The following is a 27,247-nucleotide window of genomic DNA, read 5'->3' as shown; positions in this document are numbered from 1 at the left end:
GACAGACAGACAGACAGAAAAGCAGTCAGAGAGAGAGAGAGAGAGAGAGAGAGAGAGAGAGAGACAGAGACAGAGAGACAGACATGCAGTCACAGTAACAAGACATCAAACCCAGGTAAAAGTACTGATACCACACCATGAGTGTACTCCTACAAGTAAAAAACATGCATTCAAAAGCTTACATTAGTAAAATGATGTAGGTGCGATCAGCACATTTAATTTAAAATATGAAAAGCAAAAAGAGAGGAGAATTTTCTCAACCTTAAAAAACACTTCATCGTTCAGTGTGTCAGAAAATCTGGAGGTACATGGTTTTCATCAGACAGGAGGGGAATGAAAATTTGTAATTTGTAAAGTAACTAGTAACTAAAGCTGTCAGACAAATGTAGTGGAGACAAAAGTAGAATTTTTTACCTCTGAGATGTAGTGCAGTAGAAGTATGTAAAATGGATATATTCAAGTAAAGTAGGCTACAAGACACTTAAATTTATATGTAGGTACAGTACTTGAGCAAATGTATGTCCACCATTGAGTAAAAGTACAACAAACACTGTAAAACACCAAGTAAAAGTCCTGCATTGAAATTTCAAATAAAAGTACAAAAGTAATGGCAAAAACAAGCAGTCAAAGTATCAAAAGTAAAAGCACTCATTACGCAGCAGAATAGTTCCTGTCATTGTACACATTGTGTGTATTATACACTCTACTATAATCACACACATTTGAAGTATTTGTACGTTAGTCGAGTCCTACCTTTTCTTTCTTCTACTCCTTTCAGAGGAAAATGTTGTATTTTATATTTGGGACTGAACAAACTGTGGAGGAGTCACTTTGGGCTCTGAGGAGGAGGAGTAGGAGGAGGAGACGGAGGGAGGCGCAAATGCATCATCCGCCCGAAATCGAAAGTAATCTGAATGAGGAAATAAAAAGTCTCATTCGGGAGACATATTGTCCCTCCGGCACCTGCACACCTCTGACTGGACTTGAAAACTTCCACAGACGTTATTTATTTCTGTCTTAGCTGAATTTTTTTTGCTCCGTCATGTCAAAAACATCCACTCTGAAGATCAGCAGCGCGAGCGCGCAGAAGGTGAGTGGGTCCGCGGCGGTGTTGCGTTCAGGTGCAGCAGGCTGCGCGCGGGGGCTAAATGCTGAAAGACTTAAACGCGAACAGTTCATGAGGATTCAGATAGTCTTTGTTAAGCACTGACATGGTGGAGAAGAGAGCCGGTTCGCTCGGCTGAGAAACGGAAAGTCCCCTCCTGAGAGGAAAGCGAAAGTAAATGATAACATGAGTCAGCAGAAGTATGCAGCTCTCCTTCACTTTGTCCTGTTTTCTGTTTCCCACAGGTGGAAATCTTCCGCCAGTCTCTGTACCACGAGGTGTGTCGAGCCACACGTTTGTTTTTCTGTTGTTTTCATGATGTTAAATGACGCGTTTATTCAAAGAAAGCGGCTTCACTGTTGATCTCTGTGTGTTTTTACGCTTTTCAGGCGGAGAATTTGTTCTCCAGCTACATCCCCCTGAAGATCGCACAGCTGGACGCTCTGCTCAGGGTCAGCAGCTTGAACTCATTGAACACACCAGCTCTGTGACCTTTAACCCATGTCGTCATTCTCCTCCTCCTGTCTGTGTTTTCAGGATGAAGGCTTCAGTGTCACAGACATGACCTCGCTGCGGGCTCCTCTGGACATCCCCGTACCTGACCCCCCGTCCCCAGAGGACGAGGTGAGACCGGTTCCATCCGTCCATCAGTCCTAACGCAGCACCTCTTTAACAGAGAGTTTTCACAGAGCTGGGGGTGGGAGAGGGTTATTTGCTGACAAGTTTGTTCTGTATAAAAAGGGAGGTGGGGCGGCATGCATGCTGGGGGGGGGCAACAATGGGGTTGAAATGTGTTCAGTTTGATTGCTATCAGCAGCTGAGAAAAAGAAAAAAATACCATGCAGGAGACGAGGTGGCCGAGTGGTTAAGGCGATGGACTGCTAATCCATTGTGCTCTGCACGCGTGGGTTCGAATCCCATCCTCGTCGTGGTTACCTTATCTTTGACATCCAATGAAGGCAGCCTCTCGCCATCACGGGCCCTGCTCGCCTGGACCATGGAGGAAGCTGTCTATTATTAATGACCAAAAATGGAAATATACGTGTGACGCCCTGTGAACCAATCACTGGCTCAGAAAGTACTGTGAAGCACTAACAACATTGTGAGTAGATCCACAGCGAGTTAATTTCAGTTCAACAGAAGGTGAGTCAGGTTCAGTTCGGTTTCAGTCCCCACGGAGACCTCACACCAGCGACGAGGTGGCCGAGTGGTTAAGGCGATGGACTGCTAATCCATTGTGCTCTGCACGCGTGGGTTCGAATCCCATCCTCGTCGTGGTGCACTTACCTTTAATGTGTCAGTGATCTCTATGAGGGTACAGGCAGTGCGGAGGCCCAACCATCCTCCACTGTCTGCCCTGCTGTTGCTCCAACAGCACACACCGACAGCCTCCCATGAGGCCCTGCAGGACAAAGAGGCAGCATGCACAGCATGCCAAGTCTTTTCATGTGTTTAATGTCTTACGTCCTCAACTGAAGAGAGGTGCTTAAGATTTTGTGGGGATCTGATCCTGTTTCCTGCTTGCGGCCTTGTTCCCGTGAACTCCTGCTATCACAGTGACAAACACTCAGTCAGGTCCAGTTTATCACTGTTGATACTGACATGCTGAGTGGTCGTCATGGAAACCACATACCAACGACGAGGTGGCCGAGTGGTTAAGGCGATGGACTGCTAATCCATTGTGCTCTGCACGCGTGGGTTCGAATCCCATCCTCGTCGCAGTGGGCTTATCTTTAATATGCCATGAGAATGTGTCAGCGATCTCTATGAGAGTGTAAAGCTTGCTTTGATATGTCAGCTAGTTTTAAATAATGGAATTGGTGGAGGTGAGGACAGGTTGGTACTGCAGGTAGCTGCAGCTCCACAGCAGTTGGGAGAAGCTCACGCCTGCAGTCACTCTTTAAATGAGAGCTCTTACCCTTTGAGCTTGTTCCCCGCTGAACTCCTGCTGTCACAGCGACAAACGCTTGGTAAGGTTCAGTTTTTTTCTCTTTTGATGCTGCCACTCTGACTGGTTGCCATGGAACCCACTCACCAACGACGAGGTGGCCGAGTGGTTAAGGCGATGGACTGCTAATCCATTGTGCTCTGCACGCGTGGGTTCGAATCCCATCCTCGTCGCAGTGGGCTTACCTTTAATATGCCATGAGAACATGTCAGTGATCTCTATGGGAGTACAGAGCTACGAGCTTTGATATGTCAGCTAGCTCTAAATAATGGGAGTAGGTGGATGTGAGGACAGGTTGGTACTGCAGGGGGGAGAAGCTCACGCCTGCAGTCTCCCTCTCGCAGCTTCTCTTTGAACGAGAGCTCTTACCCTTTGAGCTCGTTCCCTGCTGAACTCCTGCTATCACAGCGACAGTCAGGTCCAGTTTTTGTTTTTTTTCACTTTTGATGCTGATGCTCTGACTGGTTGCCACGGAAACCTCACACCAACGACGAGGTGGCCGAGTGGTTAAGGCGATGGACTGCTAATCCATTGTGCTCTGCACGCGTGGGTTCGAATCCCATCCTCGTCGCAGCAGGCTTACCTTTAATATGCCATGAGAACATGTCAGCGATCTCTATGAGAGTACAAAGCAGGCAGGCAAGACAGCCGGTCCCACGAGACGGTCTCTGATCCTGCAGGGTACGGCAGCTAGCTTTAGACAAGAAGGCTTCCTTGGTGCTGCAGAGGCCCAACCATCTGCTACTGTCTGCCCTGCCCAACATGTTAAGTCTTTTCAAGTAATTAATGTCTTACGTCCTCAACTGAAGAGAGGTGCTTAAGATTTTGTGGGGATTTGATCCTGTTTCCTGCTTGCGGCCTTGTTCCTGTGAACTCCTGCTATCACAGTGACAAACACTCAGTCAGGTCCAGTTTATCACTGTTGATACTGACACGCTGAGTGGTCGTCATGGAAACCACACACCAACGACGAGGTGGCCGAGTGGTTAAGGCGATGGACTGCTAATCCATTGTGCTCTGCACGCGTGGGTTCGAATCCCATCCTCGTCGTGGTTACCTTATCTTTGACATCCAATGAAGGCAGCCTCTCGCCATCACGGGCCCTGCTCGCCTGGACCATGGAGGAAGCTGTCTATTATTAATGACCAAAAATGGAAATATACGTGTGACGCCCTGTGAACCAATCACTGGCTCAGAAAGTACTGTGAAGCACTAACAACACTGTGAGTAGATCCACAGCGAGTTAATTTCAGTTCAACAGAAGGTGAGTCAGGTTCAGTTCGGTTTCAGTCCCCACAGAGACCACACACCAGCGACGAGGTGGCCGAGTGGTTAAGGCGATGGACTGCTAATCCATTGTGCTCTGCACGCGTGGGTTCGAATCCCATCCTCGTCGTGGTGCACTTACCTTTAATGTGTCAGTGATCTCTATGAGGGTACAGGCAGTGCGGAGGCCCAACCATCCTCCACTGTCTGCCCTGCTGTAGCTCCAACAGCACACACCGACAGCCTCCCATGAGGCCCTGCAGGACAAAGAGGCAGCGTGCACAGCATGCCAAGTCTTTTAAGGCGATGGACTGCTAATCCATTGTGCTGTGGGTTCGAATCCCATCCTCGTCGCAGTAGGCTTACCTTTAATAACCCTAACCCATGACATAACATCGCTGCCATGATAACATGTCAGCGATCTCTATGAGAGTACAAAGCAGGCAGGCAAGACGGCCGGTCCCACGAGACGGTCTCTGATCCTGCAGGGTACGGCAGCTAGCTTTAGACAGGAAGTTGTTGGTGTTGCTGCTGCAGGTAATCAGAGTCCTCTGGCTGCGGATGCCCGACCATCCGCTAATGTCTTCCCTGCCCCGCATGTTACTTTTTCTCATGTATTTATTGTCTTATGTCCTCAACTGAAGAGAGGAGCTTAAGACTTGTGGGGATTTGATCCTGTTTCCTACTTGCGGCCTCGTTCCCCTGTGAACTCCTGCTATCACAGTGACAAACATCCAGATCCAGAGTTTGCTGACAGGCTGAGTGTTCGTCACCAGCACTGCACATCAATGACGAGGTGGCCGAGTGGTTAAGGCGATGGACTGCTAATCCATTGTGCTCTGCACACGTGGGTTCGAATCCCATCCTCGTCGCACTGGACTTACCTTTAATATACCATGAGAACATGTCAGTGATCTCTGAGCATATAAAGACAGGATGGCCTGATACGGCAGCTAGCTTTATACGCCATGAGAACGTATCAGCAGGCCAGTCTGAGAGATGGCTTCCTCTTTAATCATCGTCCCTTTGTGTCCACCTGATCCCACAGGAAATGGAGACGGATAAGAACGAAGAGGATGAGAAGAAAAAGAAGAAAGGTGAAGTGTTTTCTTTTTTGAGGCATCTGTGCAAAAGCAAAATGTCTGTGACGGTAAAAATGCCTCATTTCCGCTCTTCGTCCTGCAGCTCCAAAATGTGGCTTCATCAAGGGCAATGAGAAGATCATGCTGCTTCTGGAGAAGGTGAAGCCAGAGATCGTGGCTCTGAGAGAGGCCATCATCACTGTAAGTGAATCACTTCGACTGCGAAGATGCATTTTGAGCCTAAAACACAGAATTAAGCTCCTGGATTCGACCTGGTTTAAACCCCTCTGTCGCTGCAGGCCTCCTGCTGGATTCAGCACCTCGTCCCAAAGATAGAAGACGGAAATGACTTCGGTGTTGCCATCCAGGTACGTTTTCCTGTTCATCCTGTTCGTGCATGGTGACACTTTGGTGGAATTGTGCAAAGTTTTAATGACTTTCAAACTACTTTTTCACCACAGGAGAAGATCCTGGAGAGGATCACCGCAGTGAGGACCAAAGTGGATGGTTTTCAGACCAACATCAATAAGTAGGATGGATATAAATGTTGCCTGTGTTAAAGTAATGGTGTAAAGTTCCACCATTTTCCCTCCAGACAGGGTTAGGGTTAGGGTTTAACAGCTAACAACAGAGTTAACAGTGGTTTTATTACGAGTGCAGTATTTTTAGACTCTTTCTTAAATCAGAAACAGTCTGAATCTTTTATCTTTTCCTGGCTGCGACTTAAAAATCCTCTTCCTGTTGTATCATCCAGGTACTTCACAGAGAGGGGAGACGCTGTTGCAAAAGCCTCCAAAGAGACTCATGTGGTGAGTGTTCATGTGTTTATTGAAGGATAAGCTTGATTTTCTACATTTTCTGAGCATCAACAAAATCCCATGAAAAGACCAAATCCAGCTATGATGTGACTGTTATCCAACAGATGAACACACTGTTGCTTTGGGTGCTTTCATGGGATTTGTTAACAATAAGAAAAATGTAGAATAACAGCTTTGATAACTACTAGAAATAGCTTCTCTGTGTTCTCCACCTGCAGATGGACTACCGCTCGCTCGTCCATGAGAAGGACGAGGCCATCTACTCTGAGATCAGAGTGATTGTTCTCGACATTCGCGGCTTCTACGTAAGTCTGACCGATCCGAGTCGAACTGTTTTTATCACCATTGTGACACTGAGGAAAACTAAAATCTGCCTGTTTGCCTTAGACCGAGTTTTACGACATCATCAGCAAGAATCTGGAGAAGGTGACCAACCCGAAAGGAGAGGAGAAACCTTCCATGTACTGAAGAGGAGGGAGAGGAGGTGGAGCTGATTGTACGAGCCTCTGGTGCTCCGTCGGTCCGCTCAGTCACTGCATGTTCATCTGAATCAGTTTTCAATTCTGCTTTTTCTTCTCAAACATAAAACAACGACTGGATCCAGGATTTGCCACTGCTGCCGTGTGATGACACTTTGGTTGTGTACCACCATTTGCACTAAATGGAAAAGGTCCAGTGTGAAGGATTTAGAGGGATCTACTGGCAGAAATGGAAAATTCACACTTATGTTTTCAGCAGTGTATTATTACCTTAAAACTGCTTTACAACGAGCTCTTTATATCTCGAGAGGGAGCAGGTCCTCTTCCAGAGTCCACCATGTTTCTGCAGTAGACCAGAAAGGATAAACCAAACACTGGTGTGCAGTCAGTTGCAATCTGCAAACTCACCACTAGATGCCACTAAGTCCTTCACAATGGATATTTAAGTTGTAAAAGTGATAAAAAAAATAAAGAAAAGCTTGTTTTTTCAAACTGTTTCTCATTTATTTGTTAAAAAATGGTCTGATTCCTGACACACTTCTAATTTAACTTTTTTTTTTTCAAACAAACATTTAATTAGGAATCTTACAAAAATATTTTCCCTCAGGATCAAAAAGGAACAATCCATTAACGACAATAACGTAATAATCAACTCAGGAACACAACACAGGAAAAGGCTCGTATCCACAACACAAAACTGTGTCAGCTGTCAGCAACGACGCTCACACTTCAGGACCTTCTCCTCCAGGTATGAGCTGCAGAGAAGAAAAAACGTGGATATAAAGACGACCTGTGAGGCTGTAAAGTGAAATAAATGGACCAAACGCAGGATGTTTACACACCATGGTGATGTTGTTGCCATTGAGGAGGATCTGGTCCAGTTTGGTTATCCTCCTTCCCTCTGGTGTGATTTCACTGAGACACAGATGAAAGAATGAACTGATTCAACACACAGGTTTACGGGTTTAAGTGTACTTAATGCAAAAACATGAAGCTTACTTACAATTCTGTCACGTCCTCCAGGACCATATCTAAAACACAGCGTTAAGGACGAGATCTGGGACAATATTCAGAGCAAACAGGAGACACAAGAACACGGGTTTGTTCATGGATTTTAACCCGGAAAGGATACTGACGAAGTCATCGAAACCCAGCAGGGTGCCGACGATTTCTTTGTCGGTTTTCATGACGATGTGAATTCGGGAGCCGATACATTTGTCCACAAGCTCTGAAAGGTGGAAAACAACGTGACGTTAGACATGCGCCAGCTTCCTATTGGCTCCTATTTTGGACAATATTCAGTTTCTTAATTGGACCTTTCGTTAGGCAACCCTGTCTGTATTAAAGCTGACTCTAGTTTCTTTCTGGATAAATAATTTCAGACATTTCTCAAGCAAAGACGTTTGCTGAGTGCATCGTTTTTAAATAATTTCTCATACATGTCAGCAGACTTCATATCTTCAGGCTTTGGACTGTTGGACATAATGTGCGTTTTATTTCACTATTTACTAGCATTTTATAGAGTAAATGAACTGAGAAAATCACAGATCAACGGATAATCTTCAACTGGACACAAAATTGTAGATTTTTTAGTTTTTATTTGGTAAATGCTTGCAAACTTTTCAGTAAACCGTAACGCACTGATACTACTGAATGTGCCTTATAAAATATGAATTTAAGGAATTCAACTATATATCAGTTAAACAACTAAATAAGACGGTTAACTTTACTAATTATGGTCATAACGCTGTTAGAAAAGACATCAGCTCGTAATGAGGTCCCTCACGCGTATGTACCTGAAAGCATGATGCTAACGTTAACTAGCTAACGAAACATCACAAATATCTGAACTACCGTCTCGAGGTTTAACCACCGCACTCTGAGATTTAGTAGTAGTCAATTAATAGCTATCAAAAACGGTAACTCAAAATTATTTAGCGTTTACAAACCGAGTGGAAGCAGCTGTGACGGATTTGTTGCCGGAGTAGCCGCCATGTTTAATCAATGGACTCCGCGCACAGTCAGAAGCAATCGACAGAAGAACGTCAGAGGCCAGGCTAAAGCAATCGATCGATTTTCGGGAGCCGCAATTATCACAGTGTGGTGTGCATTTGAGCGTTTATCAGAAAGCTACGGAGTAAATACATTAAGTAACTGAACAGAAGACATAACTGAAGAGACAAAACAGACATGGAACAGCTCCAACATGAAACTATGTTATTCAATCAATCTATTTCCACATGATGGCGCTGGTTGTGCTGCAAAATCATGACGTCATTCTTTTACTGTAACAAAGAGAATAGAGACAAGGTCAAGATTATTCATACCACAGTTTCTGTAGGCTGCCAGGTTCAGTGGTCTCAGTTAGATGTTTCGATTTTCTAACGCTTTTCACATAAAATAAATAAAATCATAAAAAAATACTCATAAAATCGAACAAATTGTTACAGATTTAACTACCATCAGTTATGAAAATCGGGGCCTTGCTATTGCCTAATGAGTAAGATAAGAGAAGAGTTTATTAACAGTCACAGAGGAAATTAGGGACAAGTACTATCACGGCTGATTAATTTGTCCTGTATATTTAATCAGTTTCATGTACATTGACCTCAGCGGTTGCTGCCTGCAGTCTGTTATTTTTTCCTGGACAGTAACAATCAACATTAAAATTGCCTGGAGATGCCGGGGATTGAACCCGGGGCCTCATACATGCAAAGCATGCGCTCTACCACTGAGCTACATCCCCTAACTGACATTAACTCATGCGTGTTATGATGAATAATATCGGTGTAAGGTATCACACGCATTTGTTTTGTTATGTATTTGTTTATTCAGTCTAGAACTATCTATTTATACACTGGCTTTATCTCTTGCACATTCAGTTTAGTTGTATACACACACATAATTTTGTTAATTATAATTTTGATAAAGTAATAAATAAATAAATCAATAAAATTGTATATTTGCGCAATTGAATAAGAACAATGATTCATTGTATTTTACACCATCCGCCGTACTTTTTTCCACCAGATCATTTTAGAAATATGCCTCACAAAGCTTTGAGGAGCTGTCACACTGCGCACGTCTTGATGACGAAGGCGGAAGTGCGCCGCGGTGAATTCTCTCGCGCGCTCCCTCCTCTGGCACAGCGGGACGAAGCGGAAGAGAAATCGTCTCCGCGGTGGTGCTGCTGCGCTCGTGCCTGTCTGTCCGCAGCGGACGGTATCGATTCAGGGGGGAGAAAATCGCCGTTGTTTGCTGTGTTTACATCCGACCCCCGAGTTAAAATCAGCGCAGGACTGCCAGAAAACCAGGGGGGATGGATTCTCACGGCAGAGACGAGCTAAAGGGACCCGTGCTGCATATCGTGGTGGTTGGATTTCACCACAAAAAGGGCTGTCAGGTATGTGAACCTTTGCTTCATGCTGGCGGAGCTAACTGCTAGCTAGCCCTTCCTAATGGACTGTTAAAAAAGGACCGTTTCCACCGTGTTCCCGCTTGGTTTGCCTCCGTACTGCCACCCAGCTGACTGACAGCGTCTGTCCCTTTTAACCGGGGCCCTGACAGCGCACAGATGACCCTGCAGGGACCATAATAGTCACTCCCTGGCTGAGATGCACTGAGGAGAGTTTGTATTAACATCAGCTGTTGGCTCTGGGCTCTCAGGGTTATATAACATGTGCTCTGCTGCCGACTTGGACATCTTCTCGTTCAGTTCATTGAACACTGTTTTTATTCCAGCCCTCAGCTCGCCTTTCGTGCTCCTGGACGCAGCATTTGTCTTTGCTTTGCACAGAATTTGCCTGTTATTAATTTGTCTGGCTCATTCAGCACCCGGATGTCAACAATGCGAGGCTGTTTTTGGACTCTTGGTGCTTCAATGCAGCATTTAATCTGAGTTCAACTGTGTGTTTTGGGATGTTGGTTTTGTATTGTAGACAGTTTAAAACAGTGTAATAATCTCAACAGTTATTTTCTAATCAGCTAATTGAGAAAATAAGATAATTAGATTATTAAAATAGCCTTTAGTTGCAGCCCTTATCTCATGTTGGCTGACTTGGTTGTAATGTGTTTTCTTCTGTAGTAATTTGTTCTGTGGTTTCCATCACAGCACAGATCTCAGTGTCATTGAGGCTTCCTGAATGTGTCATTGAACAAACCTGATGTTCAGCGTGTGACACCCTAAAACAAAGATGGATTCCTGCCACGCCTCCTCACACGTCGGTTTCATTTGAGAGATTTGTTGCGAGACATTCAGAGAGAGTGTTTCATCTCGCCATACCTTGTGTTTATCTCCTGACTCCAGTTGAAAACCACCAGATGAGTGCAGAAAATCATACGCTTGTCAGAGGAAAAAAGCAGCATTTCTGCCTGATGTCTGTTGCTGTGATTAGAGCTGGAACTGGTGAAACATTTGTTCCTTTCAGCTTTATTTCGGCCAGCTGTGTGCAGCAACTCGTCGCCCACGTGAACACAAATACACTTCGCATAGCAGCTGAGCAACAGCTGTGCCCAAATTAAACACAAAATTAGAAAAATACTGTTCAAATCCTGAAGAATCTGTGAGGAAACGCTTGTTCTGAAGTCTAAAATCTGCTGTCACGTCACAGCGGCCCCTCCAGGCAGGACTGACCTGACTCATCTGCCTCTGCTCGGTGACTTTTTGCTCAAACTGAACAGAAACTCATCTCGCATGTCGGTTCTGGTGTTTCTGTGAAGAGTCACAGACATGTTGGTCTTCCTGCAGCGTTTCACACCTGCTAATTAGTGAAAGTTCACCGTCAGAGCCTTCAATGCGTCGTCTAATTATCTCCTCCTCTTCTTTAAAATTCATTGGGTTTGCGGGCCGGGCTGGCGGCCATGATGCCAACACTGTGCCTCCTTGTTGTCACTGCTCTCCATCTGTCTCTGCTGCTAAAAGATGGAGGGCCGGTCTCTCTGTGGCCTGTTTAACTCGACTCAGTGGCTCTGCGAGCAGCTGCTGCTCCGGGCGAACACTGAAAAACCATCTTTTCTCTGAAAATGAGGCTGACAAAGCAGACGGCGTGCACTGTTAGCTTCAGGCTGCTGCTTCTGGAGGTGGAGGTTATCTGATAGGGGTCAGCAGTCTCCCGCTGGGTATCAGATTGGGTTCCCGGCTCTTTAATCCGTCTTCTCTTACAGTCTGAATGCCTCCCTGGACCCCCGCCCACCTCCTTTTCATTCACCTGCCTCCCATCTGTTTCTCTGGCAGGAAGCTTATTGAAGCGATGTGGGCACGTTTCTATCAGAGCATCTCTGCTCCAGAGTCAGTCACAGGAGTTTATCCTCAAAGAGTGAATCATTGTTTCTGTGTGTGTGTGTGTGTGTGTGTGTGTGTGTGTGTGTGTGTGTGTGTGTGTGTGGCGTTCAGGGCCTGCAGGTTTGAGTTAATCTGGTCGGAGGCTCTTACCTGCTGACTTTGATGATGCTCTGACTTTTTCTTCAGCGCCACCATGAGGTTGAATCTTCAGTAAATCAGCCGCAGCTCTACTTTGTATTTAGAGCTGATTAGCAAACGTTAGCATGCTAACACGTCAGATTAAGATGGCTAACACAGTAAACACGCCTGCCAAACATCAGCATGTTATCAGGGTGCCTGTGAGCACATCAGCACATACTGGAGCTCAAACAAACGGCCTCATGGAGCCGTTAGCATGTAGCTCCTCACGCTCGTCCAGCAAGAGTCACACTCTGTGCTGAAGTGCCGCCGAGCAAGACGCTGATTCCTGACCAGCTTCTGGGCTGCTGCTCTGGATTCAGCCACATTTCCTTTGGGATTAACTGATGAAATGATTCGAAGTGAAAGTTTCTGACTTTGTGTCGTCGTCCATCAGGTTGAATTCTCCTACCCGCCGCTGATGCCAGATGAGGGTCACGACAGCAACCTGCTGCCAGAGGAGTGGAAGTACCTCCCCTTCCTGGCTCTTCCTGACGGGGCGCACAACTACCAGGAAGGTACGGCACCGCGTGTGCTTTAAGAGGGAATGAATGAATGAATGAATGAGTGAATGAATGAACACTGTGAAGGGCTTTGTTGCTATTTCCTGACATTTTATGGAGCATGAATGAATTGATTAATTGAGAAAATGATTGGTAGATAATGAAACTGGTTATTGGTTACCTCTTTGTGATGAAGAGCTGTTAAACTCTGGTGTCTTTTGAAGAGAATATCGGCTTTTTACCTGAGAAACGCAGATAGGACGGCGTTTGTTTTGCCCTGATTATTGTCTGCAGGCGTCCTTGAAGGCCTCGTTCACAACGACTTGAGCTCTGCGTTTGTTGACACGGCACATTCATGCAAGTGCACCTTCCTGTTAGATCGCTTTGTAACGTGAACGCCGTTTGTTTGTTTACTTTGCAGACAAAAGATTAACTTTTGTTGTAAAATCTGTGTCAAGTCTGTGATTCAGTTCAGTAATCTGCTTCTCAAACTGGACTTTCTGGATCGTCACCTTAAATCGCCTTAAACAATATCCGTGCCTGCACTGAGCCTGTGAGGCAAAGCCCTGGACTTACTGTTTAGTAGGTTCACAGTAATAATTGTATTTGTGTAGTGCGTCTGAAAGGTTTTCTGCTTCTGTTTGGTGTAAAAAGCCGACTTTGAGTCCATTATTGAGTTGTTAAAGATGGAAAATCGTTTGTACTTTCGGTCTGTTGCTGCTGTAAAAGCAGGTGTCACAGCAGTTTGTGGGCTGTAAAGAGAAAGCTGGACTCTGCCGTCCCTGCAGCGACAGGACGCTCGCTGTCCTCTTGGCAAGCCGTCCTTGTGTTGTGGCTGCCGTCATGTGACAGTCCTGTGGTTCACCGCTGCTGCTCATCCTGTCCCGCGAAGGCAAACAGCAGGAACTGAGTCAGAGTTCACGTCCAGACTTTCAGCTGAAACTGCGCCCATCGAGGCCGTTACTGTACCGACGTTACGGGACGGGAGAGCTTCTGTCAGCGGCTTCCTGTCGGACAGCTCAGTGTTTGTCTAAGGAGAGAAAAATAAAGGTTTTCCTGATGCAGAACGAAGCACGAGAGCTGATGATCTCTGCATCAGCCTCAAAATCAGCACCGCAGGGTCCCTCATGTGGGCTTCTGTGCCCATTTTCTCAGTTGTAAATGTGAGAAGTCTTAGAGGGCGATGTGAAACCACCCCTGCTGTGTGTTTTCTAATGGTTTGCCGGTGTGTCTCGCAGACTGTTGGCTGATTAAAAAAACACTCCCTCTGCACTGCGGCTCGTAAAAACAGCTGATATGACCGGGAGTACAGAGGAATAGCCTTATTCTGCTGTCCGCGCTGCAGGAGTATTACTAAAGATTAACAGAGTCGTCATATGACTCCACGCAGGTGAAGCTGGACTGAAGCTCTTCTTTCTCACGTGAATTATAAGCAGGCGCACGTCCTCTTGGTTGAACAGTCCTGCATCAAACGATGAATATCTTTATTTCAGCCTGGTCTCAGAGAGGTGACGCCTGTTTTTCTGACAAACTGCAGCCGTGGCCTCGGTCCAGGGGCCGCGTCGCCGCCCAGCCTGGACCCCCTGACCCGTCTGTGGTTAATCTCTGACGTCCGCAGTCTGACCTCTGAGACCCGTGACCGCGTTATAAAATTCATCACACGGAGGGAAGGCCGGTCGCCGTGCCGCGTCCTTCGCTGAGCTTCAGCCTGTCTGTGGTTTTAACTTTGATCAGTGAATTCAGACATTTTCCAAATAAAAGCAGGTTTCAGGTTATTGGATAACATAACGTAAAAAGAACTGTGTTTCCCTCTGAGGTGTGGTAGTCCAAGTAGAAAGAGGCATGAAGAAAAAGGACTGAGTGAAGTACAAGTACATCAAACACGTGTACTTGCGTAGATGCACTCGCTCTGGTTGCAGTTGATGATGTAAACATGCAGAACATCTCCTTCGTTTCTCTACTTGATGTCTGCGATGCTTCAGGTGAAAGATAACCTGCTGGTCGACAGCTGGGAATGAAAATCTGTCATTTCGTCCAGTTCGTCCAGTTTGGCAGCTGACAGGCTGCGGCGCTGGAGGCTCGCTGTGGTGGAGTGATCGGTGATGGCTGTCGTCTTTGAGCTGAATGCTCCGTCCTCTCTCTAAGCTTCTCGTCTTCCCGTCAGCCGCTCGCAGCAGCTGGAGTTTATTCTGTGAAGTGAAGCTGAGCTGTGCTCTCTCATGGTGGAGCTTATCTCACGGCTGCTGGATAGTAAAAGTGTGTGAAGGAAAACGTGATGCTGTGTATTAATACTGCATGTTTTACAGACACTGTGTACTTTCATCTGCCGCCGCTGAGCCACGGAGACATGAAGTGCGTCTACGGCGTCTCCTGCTATCGCCAAATAGAAGCAAAGGTCAGTCGTTTATGTCTTTAGTTATGGCGCCACAGAGCTTTGATTTCATCATCTAGCGCAATAAACGACTGTGTTAGGAGATTTGCACTACATGGCCAAAAGTCTGTGGACAGCAGTGGTGAAAGTAGTACTAAAGGTTGCAGTCATTCACATCAAAATACGCAACCAGAAGTAAAAGTACTCATTATGCAGAACGGCCCACGTAATTGTATTGCGCTTTAACTAATGTTCAGGTGTCCACATACTTTTGGCCACGCTGTGTACTCACACAAAGCGACACTGCTCTCTTCTTCATCTGCTTTCTTGATTTGATTAGAGGCGAACAGGAAGCACTCTGACATCGTCTCTTTCTGTCTGTGTGACATCAGCGTGGTGCGTTCAGGAGCTCGGCCGCGGAGCGATGAGTCACCGCGTCTGCTCTGCGCTCTTATATAAAGACGTACATAACTTAACGTTTCTGATCCCTCCTCAGGCCCTAAAGGTCAGACAGGCTGATGTCACCAGGGAGACGGTCCAGAAGAGCGTCTGCGTCCTCAGCCGAGTGGTGGGTCAGCGCTATCTTACTATAAGACCATAGAAGAAGAGTTCATGCTGGAAGTAAACGTTGCACTTTCATGTTGTTGGCTGCAGTGGAGCTAATTTGACTAATTTTTATACCGTTGGATGATTTAAGTTATGTGTTGCAGTGTTTTATCTCATGAGCTCATCGCGGGCTTTTAAAACCTCCATGTGCAAAGTAACCAAAGGTAGCTAACAAAGGCAGTGGAGTAAAAAGTGCAGTATTACCCTCTGAAGTGCAGCGCAGTGAAGTATAAAGTAGCGTAAAATGAAAACGCTGGAAGAAGCTGGTGTTGTCTGAGGGACAGCAGGAGACGCGACGGAGCTGCTGAGCTACACGCTGACGGTGTTTCTGCTCTGCCCTGCAGCCTCTCTACGGCCTGCTTCAAGCCAAGCTGCAGCTCATCACGCACGCCTACTTCGAGGAGAAGGACTTCTCGCAGATCTCCATCTTAAAGGTGAGAACGTGGAACTGTTAGCGTTTTAGCTTCGCTGCCGTCGGCTCCGCTCACCTCCTGCTTCCTCCCCCGACGCTGCAGGAGCTGTACGACCACATGAACGGCTCTCTGAGGGGCTCGGCTCTGGAGGGATCGCAGGTTTATCTTGGTGGGTTAAACTCTCGTTGCATGTGCAGTGTTATCAGTATTACCAGGTTTTTTTTTGCAAAGGGCTGCAGTAAAATTCGAGTGCATGTGTCGCTTCTTATATCACATAAATGCTCACTTCCTTGTGTTTTGCAACACGCCTCAGCTGTCTGTAACGGAGTAAACTGACTCTGTTTTCTCCTTCAGGGTTATCACCGAGAGATTTGATTCTGCACTTTAGACACAAGGTAGAAGACCACAGATCGAACAGTGATGTCGATGCCGATCGTGTAAAAGTCGTCTGAAATCATTCTTTTCATTTCACCCTCACAGGTTCTCATCCTCTTCAAGCTCATTCTGCTGGAGAAGAAGGTACAAACGTTAGTCTGTGGTCCTTTCAGGCAGCTCAGAGCTTTGGAACGATGACGCTGACGCTGCTGTTTCTTGTGTTTGCAGGTCCTGTTCTACGTGTCTCCTGTCAACAGGCTGGTCGGAGCTCTGATGACAGTTTTATCGCTGTTTCCAGGTCAGCGTCTCCAAAAAAGACAAAGACAAATCAATCAGTAATCTTATTTCTTCTTAAAAGTCTCACGTTCAGGTCAGGAACTGTAGAAACGTTGCGACATGTCAAACAGGAAGCCAGCAGAAGTGATGAGTTTTAGTTCGATCTGATCTGATCCGTGCAGGTATGATGGAGCACGGCCTGGTGGACTCGTCCCACTACAGGCCCAAGAGCAGCGTGTCGGAGGACCTGAGTCTGGTGGAGAGCGTCTCCGGAGCCGAGGAGTTCGTCTCCGTGTCCGTCACCGACATCGCCAACACCACGCTGGAGGGGGTGGAGGCCGCCCAGCCCGCCGCAGACTCTGTGTCCTCCGGGAACAGCACGGAGGGGGACAGCCACCTCCTCAAACCCCCGTCACGCACCTCCCCAGAGTCCTCCGAGAGCGACTGGGAGACTCTGGACCCCAGCGTGTTGGAAGAAGGTGGTCCTAAAGAGGCAGCCGAGGGGAAGGAGACGGGGTCGGAGCTCCCAGACGCCTTCGACTCCAAGCCGGGGACGCCCATCACCGTGCAGCCGCAAGCCGTCAGCGGTCAGGGAGGCGTCAGCCAGGGTCTGGTGTCGGGTCTGGAGGAGGACCAGTACGGCCTGCCGCTCCCCATCTTCACTAAGGTAACTCCCACTGAGACATGCATGCTAAGCTACACGAGCTAACACCAGTTAAAAGATCAATATTAGTTTATAAATCATCAGTGAAGTCAGCATCGGCTCAAACAGCTTCTCCTTTGTCCTCGGTGTGTTTGTCCACCTGGTGACCTTTGCCCTCTGTCGCCAGGGTTACCTGTGTCTGCCCTACATGGCCCTGCAGCAGCACCACCTCCTGTCAGACGTGACGGTGCGCGGCTTCGTAGCCGGTGCGACCAACATCCTGTTCCGCCAGCAGAGGCACCTCAGCGACGCCATCGTTGATGTGAGTCAAACCGGAGCTGACGGGAAGGTTGAGACGCTGCGAGCTGAAAGTTAAACACTGAACACGCGTTTCGTCCCGCAGGTGGACGAAGCCAGCATCCAGATCCAGGACCCGGAGCTCCGCAAGGTCCTGAGCCTGACCACGGCAGACCTGCGCTTCGCAGACTACCTGGTCAAACACGTGACGGAGAACCGCGACGACGTCTTCCTGGACGGGACGGGCTGGGAGGGCGGAGACGAGTGGATCAGAGCCCAGTTCACCCTCTACCTCCACTCCTTACTGTCCTCTGCGCTCCAGCAAGGTGAAGACGTTCATCCTGTCGCTCTCACGTCTGCATTAAGGGGTTATTTTACTCACCCTTTAATTTAAGTTTAATCCAGAGCATCTGCAGCCTGTTAAATACACCTGACCTACATTTAAGCATCCTTTTAAGTACAGTCTCATTGAGCTTTAGCTCATAATGACGTTCGCTGCTGATGGTTTAATTCTCAAGCTGCTTCAGTTTGAATCTTATCTGTCCTCTGATAATCTGAGCAGAAGAAGAAAAAAACTGTAGGCTGTGTGCATGCATGTGTTTGTTCATGCTAAAATGAGTTTTGGCTGTCATTGCACTTCAGTGTGTGGCATATTTTAAATTTAATAAGTAAACAAACATCTTTATGAGGCTTCTTTTAACCATGAAACAGGATGTAAACAGAAGCTGAACGAGAGGAGACGTACGGCCTCATGTTCCATCAGTTAGAGGTGACGGCATGACGCTCCAGAGCGCTCGTTAAGAGCTCTGTGTGTGATCCATGAAGCCATTAAAATGAATTGAAAGCAGCATTAAGAAGGAGTGACGGGCTAAAACATTTACCTGATGGTAAATCCAGACGCCACCTTCGCTGACTCCTCGCTCCTCTTTCCCTTCAGATAACGAGAGGCTGCTGGCCGATTACGGCGCTCTGTTCGTCGCCGCCTGGAAGATCACCCACAACTACCGGGTGTGGTACAGCAACAAGCACCCCGCCATGACCGCCATCACCCCGGGGTAGGTGGACCCAGAGCGAACGACAGACCTCCAAAGACTCTGAGAGGCTTTCATGTCGCAGGCTCTCTGTCTTGCCACACACGAAGCGATTAACGAGGCTGTCGGGCATCAACGAGCCAAAGGGCGTGATCGTTATTTCATCATTGCTTTACGCCTTCGCTGGATTAGCCTGCTGCCCGCGTGTGTTTACGATGATGAAACCGATGAAGGAGAGTTTAACAAACAAACATCATCTCATTTAATCCTGTGAATCTCTTAATTCGGCGTTCAGCCCTCACTGTCAGGTTTTCCATATGAGCCCCCTCTGGCTGTCACTGGAGGGAGAGTTCACACACTTTAGATGAACCTGAGTTTGTGTTTCTGTGCTTCAGTAAAGTTTGTTCATCAACTTCCTGCTCGCTCGCTGGTGAACAGCACAGAGAAACACACATTTAAACTGTGCATCAGTTGGATTAGTTTTCACTGCATCACCTCAGTGCTGCATTACATGCTGTCATCTTCCTCTCCTCTGTGGTTAACTTCTGTGTGTTACTGATTAATGGTCTGTCCTCTCTGTTGTAGACACCCGTTCACAGGCCAGTACAGTGTTGCTGATGTGAAACTACGACTCTCACAGTGAGTTTTCCTTCATTTCCTGCTTAACTGTATGACTGCTTTGATGGAAATCTGTGCTCGGACACACGTCTGCAGCACGAAACACACAGAGCATTGAAAACACACCCTGTAAAACATTAAGAGCTCACACGCTGTGACGGTTGATTTTTTGGTCTCAGAGTTCATTGGATCAGGTGCTTTGCTGTGTTTAAAGGCGTGCACGTTGCTGCCCCCCAGTGGTGACAAGACGCCAGTGAGCACTGACTGAAAGCTCAGCAGTGAAACAAAATGTGGCTTTAACTTTAATTCAGTGTCCCGCTCCTTTAAAAATACACTGTAAAAAGTTAGTGTCAATCCTCTAAATTAGTGTTAAATCCAGTTGAATTCAGTCATTTAAGAACATTTCGCTCAGCTCTTCCTCAGCGCTTTGCTGTCCAACATGTGACTGTGCTTTTACTTTGAAGAGCCTCAGAGTGTGTGGATGTGCTTTTCCTAAATTTGCCCATTAAAAACTTTTCTTAAACCCTTAAATATCTGTTAAAAGTATTAACCTGAGATCAAGAGTTCAGCTGTTTAAGAGCACAAGTTGGTTTTTGTCCTTCTCTTGACTCCGTACTCCCTGAACAACTAATTTCAAAATAAAAGACAAAAAGCTTGTTTAGAAAGTCTGCATTCATCAGTAAGAAAAGCAGTGAATAGGACGGGGGTGGGGTGGGGGTGGGGGGGCAGCGAGGGGCTCGTATTGGCTGAAGTCATTAATAATGAGCGAGCTTCATTCTCAAAAACAGAGCTGGAGACTCCTTCAGCTCCAGCTCCGGTTTCATACCAGGAGAGAGTGGATGAAAGGCGACTCCGTCCACAGCTGGAGCGCCGCTTCTCCTGTTACACGTCTCACACACACACACACACACACACACACACACACACACACACAGCCCTTACTTAGCCTTACAGTGAGGCCGGGCCGGATCTGCTTGGCTGTGACACTCGGAGCTCTCACTTTACCGCCGGGTGTTTGGTGACACGGTCGCTGTGAACGTTGTCGTAAATCCTCAGTAAACAAACTGGCAGAATAAACTAACTGTGGAGGAACTTCAGGCTGCGTTCAGTTCAGCTCGTCTGTACGACGTTCAGGCCAGAAATGAAGAAATTCTGTGACGAAATGTGACCATGAAAAGCCAGAACGTATGGAAGATGTTACAAGAAAAGAAGGAAAGAAAGGAAGAATTATTGGTTTATGCGCTTTATTATCATAAATGTCATTATTATTGATTATTATCATAATCACAGCCTAATTTAAATGTTAATTGCAGCTATAGCATCACCTCCAAATACTGCCGAAAAGCACTAATAGTTGTCTTTAACTTGGAAACACACAGACTGTCACTACTGAAAGAGGCACACACCTGTAATCCAGCCTTGACTTCCATCCTGCACCTGTCAGATCTCAGGTGATGGAGGGATGAGAGTCTTGGTCGTATGAGAGGATTTGAAGGTGGGAGCACGTCGTGTCGGTGCGTTCGTGGGCTGGCGGGGGTTTAAAGGGTCACGCCGGCCGCCGCTGCGCTGTAACACTCTGGATATATCAGGCGTGGTGGTGCTGAGAGGTGACGTGGGGCTGCAGGCAGGAAGCTTGGCCTCCTGCCACCTGAGGAATAAACACGTCTCATTTCCTGCCTCAGCTTTGTGTCAGCTGCTCTGGAAAAGTGTGTGTGTGTCTGTGTGTGTGTTTTCCTTTGCGTGTTGCCTCAGCGGAGGCGTGAGGACATGGCGGCAGATAAACAGCTCCGTCTTCAACATCGGAGACGAGTGTTTATTGACTGTCAGGAGCTCGGAGCCTCGCAGGCTAACACCGCTAAAGGATGCTCAGATCCCACCTTTGTTGCATTGCTGCTCATTAGCGCCACCTGTTGATCCGTGGAGGAGTGGCAGGAATGTGCGGTGCAGCAAGGCTTTATTTTAGCCTTCACAGCTCAGTGTGACGGCTCTGCTCTGTAGACTTTGGTGCCGTTTGCACACCGTAAAGCAGATCTGCTTTGTAGTGCAGCTCCGACTGACGCTGGATGTTTGAAGCTGATATATATTTGGGGATTTCATTGAATTGTGTGAACATAAACCTGCATCCCTTCATTTCTCCTCAGTTTTTTAGATTGTGAGACGTTGAAAAGTTGTTGGTGGATAATCTCAAACTTCAAACATATTTTTGGCCTCTCTGTAGCTGCAGGTTCACGTCCATCGTGTCGCCTGCTGCCTTCCTCTCACATCTGCTTACGATGCTTTGGGGCTTTTTCCTCCGTCTCCATCAGTTCTGGGACGTTTCTCTGACCCCCCAGCGTCGCCTTGTTGCTTTCTCATCCGTCAGGAGCAGTGGAAAACTGCTTTCCTGCAACCTGAGGCTGGACGATGGGGGGGAAACTGGGGTTAATGGGACAGACTGGTTTGATGTACTGGTGGAGAAATCAAAAGAGGAAAGCTGAGTCTCAGCTCATCAGTCTTTGTCCCTCTGCTGCTGCCCTGCCACCTCCCCTCTATTTATACTCCCCCGGAAAAAATAAAAACTAGGCCCTACGCATGACTTCCTTGTGAATGTGCTGTGTTGCATGTGTATTGTGGAAGCACTCGGGGGCGAGGGGGTGGGGGTGGGGGGGCAACACAGCCGAGCCTTTTCATGTGTCATCAGTGTTGGACAAAGAGCAGCCGGTGGCAGAGATGTTCTCAGAAAACAGAGTCATGTGACGAGCTGCAGGGCTGCAGGGGGACTCCGGCTGTTCAAGGATCTTTCTTCATTGTCGGCGAGGCGCACGGCGCTGCGTGAGGAGCTGTTTATCTGGGTCAGCCGGCGAGATGGAGAGTCCGCCGGGCTCAGGGGAGACGCCGCTCTCCTCCCTGCTGCCTTGAGATTGTTGGGTGGCATCTGAAAAAGGTTTAAATATGATCATTTCACCACAGTGTTTCCATTATTCCGCCCACGTTTCCCCTCAGCAGCTTCATTTTTTCCATGCTGGAGTGTCTCACGCTCACTGATACACGGAGCAAAGCGTGATTCTAGACGTGTTTTGCATTGTTTATGCACATGTAGTTCACACGTGTGGAAGCTTTAAGATCTATTCTGGAGTCTTTTAACTATACATGTTGAACGAGACCAATAAAATCATATTGAATAAATTTAAAGTATAACAGAAATACAAAACTACCTAAATAATATGGAAGCTTTATGGAAGAGTTTGCATTATAGTTGGTAAATCAGTGTTTTTTTACTCATCAAACCATAATATATACACACGTTTTACAGGCAGTGATGCAAACACATGATAAACTGCAGATTTAGTTGTTTGACTTATTTAAATACCTCAGTGAGGGAATTTGGTTCAGATGTTCAGTAGCTTTCTACATTAACAGTATGTGTTTAAAGGTACTTTTAAATGGAATTTCTGACCACTGGTGGCGCTATAGAGTGATGTTTTTTGAGTGTGTGAGGTGAGCGTAGTTTGATGCAGAATCATGTTAGAGTAGTGTATTAAATGCAGGCAGTCAGCTAAAATGAATTGCATGCATTTCATGTTGCGTTCAGGGACCGCTCAGAATGCGTCTGGGCCTGCCGGTGGCCTGCGGACCGCGCTTTGAGAACCGCCGCTCTAAACTGACGCGCTAAGCCTCCCAGCCCTGCCGGGAATGCACAACAGCCGGTCTCTTACTTTGAAAGTAAAGACAAAAGGAAGTTGGCACAGCGAGGGCAGATTCCTGGTGGACATGCGGCCACGGAGCTGCTGGATTATCGATCCTAGCAACAAGCGCCTAGCAACCGAAGCCTGTTTGGTGGATCCGCTTGGCGTCCCGTGAGCGACGGCGCCGCGGGACGTCCGTCTGAGGCGGCCAGTCGAGGTGGCGGTTCACGCTCGGCCGGCTTGCCGTGCACAGAGCGGTGTCATGTTGATGCTGTGGTCAGATAAACACTGTATCTGTCTGCTGTGTGTGGGACTGTGCACACACACACACACGCACGTCTCACTTTCTCTTTGGTTTTCGGTTTCATGCACAGACTCCACATGCTGGAGGTCTCCTCACATCGACGCTGCTTCGCCTTTAGATTGTCATGAATGCAACTCTTCAGTTTTCTCTTTTCTGTGTTCAGTTTTTAGGTTATTTCTTGTTGTTTTTGTTTGAAAACGCTCTAAATAAATATGTTTAATAATATAAAATCTCCAACTACACCTGCTACTAATAGAAATAATAGTCACATAATGTAAAATCCAGCTGTGGGAATGCGTCCTCCACCACTCGCGCTCTTAAAAATGGTGGATTTACAGGCATTGTAAGCCAAAAAGTGCAGCAAGCTGATCCCAGAGCAGCGAGACAGACAGCAGTAAATATCTCTGTCCTAAAGGAATAGTTCAGCATTTTGAGAAACACCCTAATTTTCCTTCTTGAAGACGTTTGGAGGAGCACCACTCTCAGGACTGCAGTCAGGAGGCAGTTAGCCTAGCTTAGCATAAAGACTGGAAGCAGAGGGAAACCGTTAGCCTGTCGAGAATGTCGATGGCACATTTTAAAGCACATTAGTCTGGATTTTAGCGTTAAAGGTCCCATAAAATACCTCCGTAATGTGATTGGCTGCGATCATCAGAGGCTCCACCTGCAGCTGCTTTGCTGTTACATAATATAACATGCCGGTGCAACATTTAGGAACGCCACTTTGGTGTCGTTTGTTTCCTGGAAAGGAGGAAGAATTCCTACAATGTCCCAGCAGAGACGGGGAGGTGAGGGGAGCGCGTGCACTCAGGCTTCTGAACCTTCTGCCTTTGTTTTTTTGCAGCTCGGTGCAGAACAGCGAGAGAGGGAAGAAGATCGGGAACGCCATGATCACCACCAGCCGCAGCGTGGTCCAGACGGGGAAGGTCGTGGGTAAGAACGCTCGGGAGGTTTTTCAAAATAAGACTTCCTGGTGGTTTTCAGTCACAGATTTCCTATCGTGATCTCATCTAGAGCTGTCGGTAATTTTCATCATGGTTCATTATTTTTTCTATGCGTTGGTTCGTCATTGTGTTCAGAAAATAGTGAAAAATGCTCTAAAACACAACAACACAAAACAGGAAAGCAGCAAATCCTCAAATTTGAGAAGCAGAAACCAGCAAATGTTTGGTGTTTCTGATGGTACGATGACTTAGATGATGAGCGGTCCATTAACTGTCCGTCAGTTGATTGGGTAATTGTTCACCTCTGCTCTCAGGTCAGTCAGTGGGCGGAGCGTTGACCAGCGCAAAGTCGGCCATGTCCTCCTGGTTCTCCACGCTGGCCCAGCCCGCTGCTGCAAACGCCCCGCCGGCCTGTCCGGAGCCCGCCGCGGAGGTCAAACCCTGAAACCAAACCCACCGGCCCTCGTCCTCAAGGAGTGTTAAGTCTGAACCATAAAACGCGGGACGCCGCTCTGGACGGGACGTCAGCGCTGCCGTCAGACTAACTGTACAGCCCATATCCACTGTGAGGCGCAGGCTGCCAATCAAAACCCAGAAGTGTCCGCGGCTGCGTCCTGTCTGAGCGCCTGTTGTCACTGCTGCAGTTTGCATTGCTGGATGCTTTCCTGTGAGACCCTGAAGACGCTGTCGTCGGGTTTGCGGTGTTCACTCTTTGCTGCATATTTCCAGAGTTTCTCTATATAGCCGATTATTTTACTGAGAAATGATGTAAAGAAAAAGTGTCGCAGCATGATCTGTGGCACTTTAGAGATTTTAACAGCTCCGATTTTAAACCAGTCCAGCTCATGTTCGGTGAGGCCTCTGCAGTAACACTGGGGTTATCATGGTAACAGCATCAGGTCCTCGTTTAGACTTAACTGTTTAAAAATTCACATTTAGGGTGCAACAAACAATTATTTTCATTATTGATCAACTATTTTTAAAGGTTATTAAGAAGCATCAGAAAGTGGTGACAAATGTCTCTCACAGTTTCCCATCAGTGTAGCATGACCCAGTGGAGCCGATGGAAACTGACAAAATGTGGTAAAAGTAATCAGATAAGTCAAAAATCTAATCAATAAATGAAATGTTTTGTAAACAGATGTAGAAAGCTTCATATGTTCACTTTTAACCTTCAATCAGTTGGATGAAAATAAAGCAAAAACTTTTACTTTTTCTTTGTAACAGCAGCTAAAGTGTTTTGGCTAATGCTAACAAAATTAGCGTGCTAATGCTACTTTGAAGAGTTGAATTTCTTTGACATTATGAGAAAAAGAAATCATTCACATTCACAAAACATCAAGGATGAAACAATAAAACTTGTTAATGTCATGATGACAGGCGTTGCTGTTGGATCTGTACTGTTAGCAATCTAGCTTTGTTAGCGTTAGCTTGCTGGCTAAAATGCTATTGCTACCACTACAAGAGTGATACTTTCAAAATTTGCAGTACAGTGTATGGATGAGTAGCATTAGCGGCACTGGCTGCTGTAGTTTTATCAGAGCAGTTAGCTTCAGGGATGCAGCTAGCGTTAGCTGGTGCTCACTGTGCTAACACTGTGCTAGCTAACAGTGTTTTCAGTTAAGCTAGCTAGCCACAAAGAGGAAAATAAGAAATGTTGGCAGGAAAGATAAATAATTGATAAAATAATGTGGCAACAGTAAAATTAGGTAAGTTTGAATTAGTTTTATCAACTGTTTGCTGGTAAAAGAAAGAAAATTAAAAGCTTTTGCTGCTTTTTTAGCAACTGGAGAGATCTTAACGTAAAAGCTAAAGCTTTCCTTTTACACTTTTTTTTTTTTAAAAGTGTAAAAGGATTTAACCAACAGTTTTATTTATTGATGCCTTCAGTTATATTTTTGACTTCTCTGATAACCTTTTATTATCTGTTTCTGGGCTCCACAGATGTCTTCAAGTCACTTATATTGTGCAACCAACCGTCCAAAACTCCTAAAATATTGAAGTGAAGATGCTATAGCTACAGCTTATTGTAGACTACAGTATAACTACCGAGTATGAATGCTGTTACTAACAGAACCACAGTGTTATTACTCCAATCCTTGTGTACCTGATGCCTGATTTCGTGATACCCTCCCTCCCCGATGAAGGAACCTGAACCCAGCCGGGCGATGTTAACCCGGGCCTTTTCCAACTTTGCTGTCAGAATATACAGTATATATTGGGAGAAGTATATTTAGTGAATCTGAAGGTAGTTTAATCTTATTTATTTGTCGTGTATAAACTTGTAATCTCATGAATATCCATGTTTTGTCATGACAACACTGGAACAAGTGCGAGTCTGTGGGCCACTGTGTGTGTTTGCACAAAGCAGCCATAATATTCTCTTTATGTGACTGTTGATCTGGTGTAACTGTACTTTTGAGGTGCTGACAGGATCGTTTCCCTCCACGCTACAAATATTCCACAACAGTTGGATTAAAAGTGGTCCGCTGAGCATGCTGTCCAGTGCAGTTTTACAGCTGTAAGCAGCGTCATCGCTCTGTCTTTTAAATATCTTTTGTTCTTCACGCGTTCAAACCTTCTTCTGCTGTCGTCTCATTACGGGAATTTCCTTTGATTTGTGGATGAAGTGTGAAAATACCAGCTGTTAAGAGCTGCTCCTGGTTTCTTTTTTTATCCTCTGATGATATATTTTCATTTTGTATTTAAAAGATATGAATGTATTGTGAACTAAAACTCACAGAATATTTTCTTGACAGATGCTTTTAATGTATTTGAGAAGAAAGTGATACTCTACTATATTGCTGTATTAAAAAATAATGAAAAAGTGCTGCAGACTTTTTTATTTTTAGGAACAATTTTCTGGGTTTGCGTCTTGTTGAATGTGGGTCAGCCAAGCAAACTGGTGGCCAGTGTGTGTGTGTGTGTGTGTGGAGGGGTTGTTGCTGTGGCGGGAGCACGTGGCCGGACAAAAACGCACCCATGTGTTGTCCAAAAACAATTCGGCGGCAGCATCACAGAGAGGCATGAACCCGGAGACCTCAG

The 27,247-nt window shown here is 46.5% G+C and overlaps 3 protein-coding genes and 9 non-coding genes across 12 annotated transcripts; 10 read left to right on the top strand and 2 right to left on the bottom strand.

The window, feature by feature from the left end:
* The first annotated feature begins 912 nt into the window (after window positions 1-912).
* Window positions 913-7,188, top strand: psme2 (proteasome activator subunit 2). The gene is made up of 11 exons (XM_070985809.1): window positions 913-1,090; window positions 1,351-1,383; window positions 1,495-1,557; window positions 1,643-1,729; window positions 5,368-5,416; window positions 5,505-5,602; window positions 5,701-5,769; window positions 5,863-5,930; window positions 6,156-6,210; window positions 6,438-6,524; window positions 6,607-7,188. The coding sequence occupies exons 1-11, from the start codon at window positions 1,043-1,045 to the stop codon at window positions 6,685-6,687; spliced, it is 738 nt and encodes a 245-aa protein (XP_070841910.1). The 5' UTR covers window positions 913-1,042; the 3' UTR covers window positions 6,688-7,188.
* Window positions 1,953-2,034, top strand: trnas-gcu (transfer RNA serine (anticodon GCU)). Its single transcript has one exon. It is a non-coding gene; the product is annotated as a tRNA-Ser (tRNA).
* On the top strand, window positions 2,299-2,380 carry trnas-gcu (transfer RNA serine (anticodon GCU)). Its single transcript has one exon. It is a non-coding gene; the product is annotated as a tRNA-Ser (tRNA).
* On the top strand, window positions 2,743-2,824 carry trnas-gcu (transfer RNA serine (anticodon GCU)). The gene has a single exon. It is a non-coding gene; the product is annotated as a tRNA-Ser (tRNA).
* On the top strand, window positions 3,145-3,226 carry trnas-gcu (transfer RNA serine (anticodon GCU)). The gene has a single exon. It is a non-coding gene; the product is annotated as a tRNA-Ser (tRNA).
* On the top strand, window positions 3,543-3,624 carry trnas-gcu (transfer RNA serine (anticodon GCU)). The gene has a single exon. It is a non-coding gene; the product is annotated as a tRNA-Ser (tRNA).
* On the top strand, window positions 4,022-4,103 carry trnas-gcu (transfer RNA serine (anticodon GCU)). The gene has a single exon. It is a non-coding gene; the product is annotated as a tRNA-Ser (tRNA).
* Window positions 4,368-4,449, top strand: trnas-gcu (transfer RNA serine (anticodon GCU)). The gene has a single exon. It is a non-coding gene; the product is annotated as a tRNA-Ser (tRNA).
* Window positions 5,110-5,191, top strand: trnas-gcu (transfer RNA serine (anticodon GCU)). The gene has a single exon. It is a non-coding gene; the product is annotated as a tRNA-Ser (tRNA).
* lsm5 (LSM5 homolog, U6 small nuclear RNA and mRNA degradation associated) lies at window positions 7,187-8,801 on the bottom strand. Its single transcript, XM_070985810.1, has 5 exons — window positions 8,648-8,801; window positions 7,831-7,926; window positions 7,702-7,729; window positions 7,541-7,613; window positions 7,187-7,453 (listed from the first exon to the last, which is right to left on the bottom strand). The coding sequence occupies exons 1-5, from the start codon at window positions 8,691-8,693 to the stop codon at window positions 7,421-7,423; spliced, it is 276 nt and encodes a 91-aa protein (XP_070841911.1). The 5' UTR covers window positions 8,694-8,801; the 3' UTR covers window positions 7,187-7,420.
* Window positions 8,802-9,372: 571 nt separating this feature from the next.
* Window positions 9,373-9,444, bottom strand: trnaa-ugc (transfer RNA alanine (anticodon UGC)). The gene has a single exon. It is a non-coding gene; the product is annotated as a tRNA-Ala (tRNA).
* Window positions 9,445-9,843: 399 nt separating this feature from the next.
* avl9 (AVL9 homolog (S. cerevisiase)) lies at window positions 9,844-27,032 on the top strand. Its single transcript, XM_070985849.1, has 16 exons — window positions 9,844-10,101; window positions 12,554-12,674; window positions 14,966-15,054; window positions 15,527-15,598; window positions 15,981-16,070; window positions 16,152-16,218; window positions 16,404-16,444; window positions 16,530-16,568; window positions 16,653-16,722; window positions 16,883-17,367; window positions 17,531-17,665; window positions 17,747-17,966; window positions 18,578-18,695; window positions 19,257-19,310; window positions 24,103-24,191; window positions 24,517-27,032. Exons 1-16 carry the CDS (start codon window positions 10,018-10,020, stop codon window positions 24,645-24,647), a joined length of 1,905 nt encoding a protein of 634 aa, XP_070841950.1. The 5' UTR covers window positions 9,844-10,017; the 3' UTR covers window positions 24,648-27,032.
* The last annotated feature ends 215 nt before the right edge of the window (window positions 27,033-27,247 follow it).

The sequence above is a fragment of the Chaetodon trifascialis genome, chromosome 18 (genome assembly GCF_039877785.1).
Source record: "Chaetodon trifascialis isolate fChaTrf1 chromosome 18, fChaTrf1.hap1, whole genome shotgun sequence".
Lineage (NCBI taxonomy): Eukaryota > Metazoa > Chordata > Actinopteri > Chaetodontiformes > Chaetodontidae > Chaetodon > Chaetodon trifascialis.
This window is presented reverse-complemented; position numbering and strand designations above follow the sequence as displayed.

Excerpts from the sequence above, each read along its gene's own strand:
- lsm5 (XM_070985810.1), bottom strand. The coding sequence starts at position 8,693 with ATGGCGGCTACTCCGGCAACAAATCCGTCACAGCTGCTTCCACTCG. Across the intron at positions 7,927-8,647 it reads GTCACAGCTGCTTCCACTCG|AGCTTGTGGACAAATGTATC; the intron begins GTTTGTAAACGC and ends TCCACCTTTCAG. Across the intron at positions 7,730-7,830 it reads GGGTTTCGATGACTTCGTCA|ATATGGTCCTGGAGGACGTG; the intron begins GTATCCTTTCCG and ends GCTGTGTTTTAG.
- psme2 (XM_070985809.1), top strand. The coding sequence starts at position 1,043 with ATGTCAAAAACATCCACTCTGAAGATCAGCAGCGCGAGCGCGCAGAAG. Across the intron at positions 5,603-5,700 it reads TGAGAGAGGCCATCATCACT|GCCTCCTGCTGGATTCAGCA; the intron begins GTAAGTGAATCA and ends CTGTCGCTGCAG. Across the intron at positions 6,525-6,606 it reads TCGACATTCGCGGCTTCTAC|ACCGAGTTTTACGACATCAT; the intron begins GTAAGTCTGACC and ends TGTTTGCCTTAG.
- avl9 (XM_070985849.1), top strand. The coding sequence starts at position 10,018 with ATGGATTCTCACGGCAGAGACGAGCTAAAGGGACCCGTGCTGCATATC. Across the intron at positions 10,102-12,553 it reads ACCACAAAAAGGGCTGTCAG|GTTGAATTCTCCTACCCGCC; the intron begins GTATGTGAACCT and ends GTCGTCCATCAG. Across the intron at positions 15,055-15,526 it reads ATCGCCAAATAGAAGCAAAG|GCCCTAAAGGTCAGACAGGC; the intron begins GTCAGTCGTTTA and ends ATCCCTCCTCAG.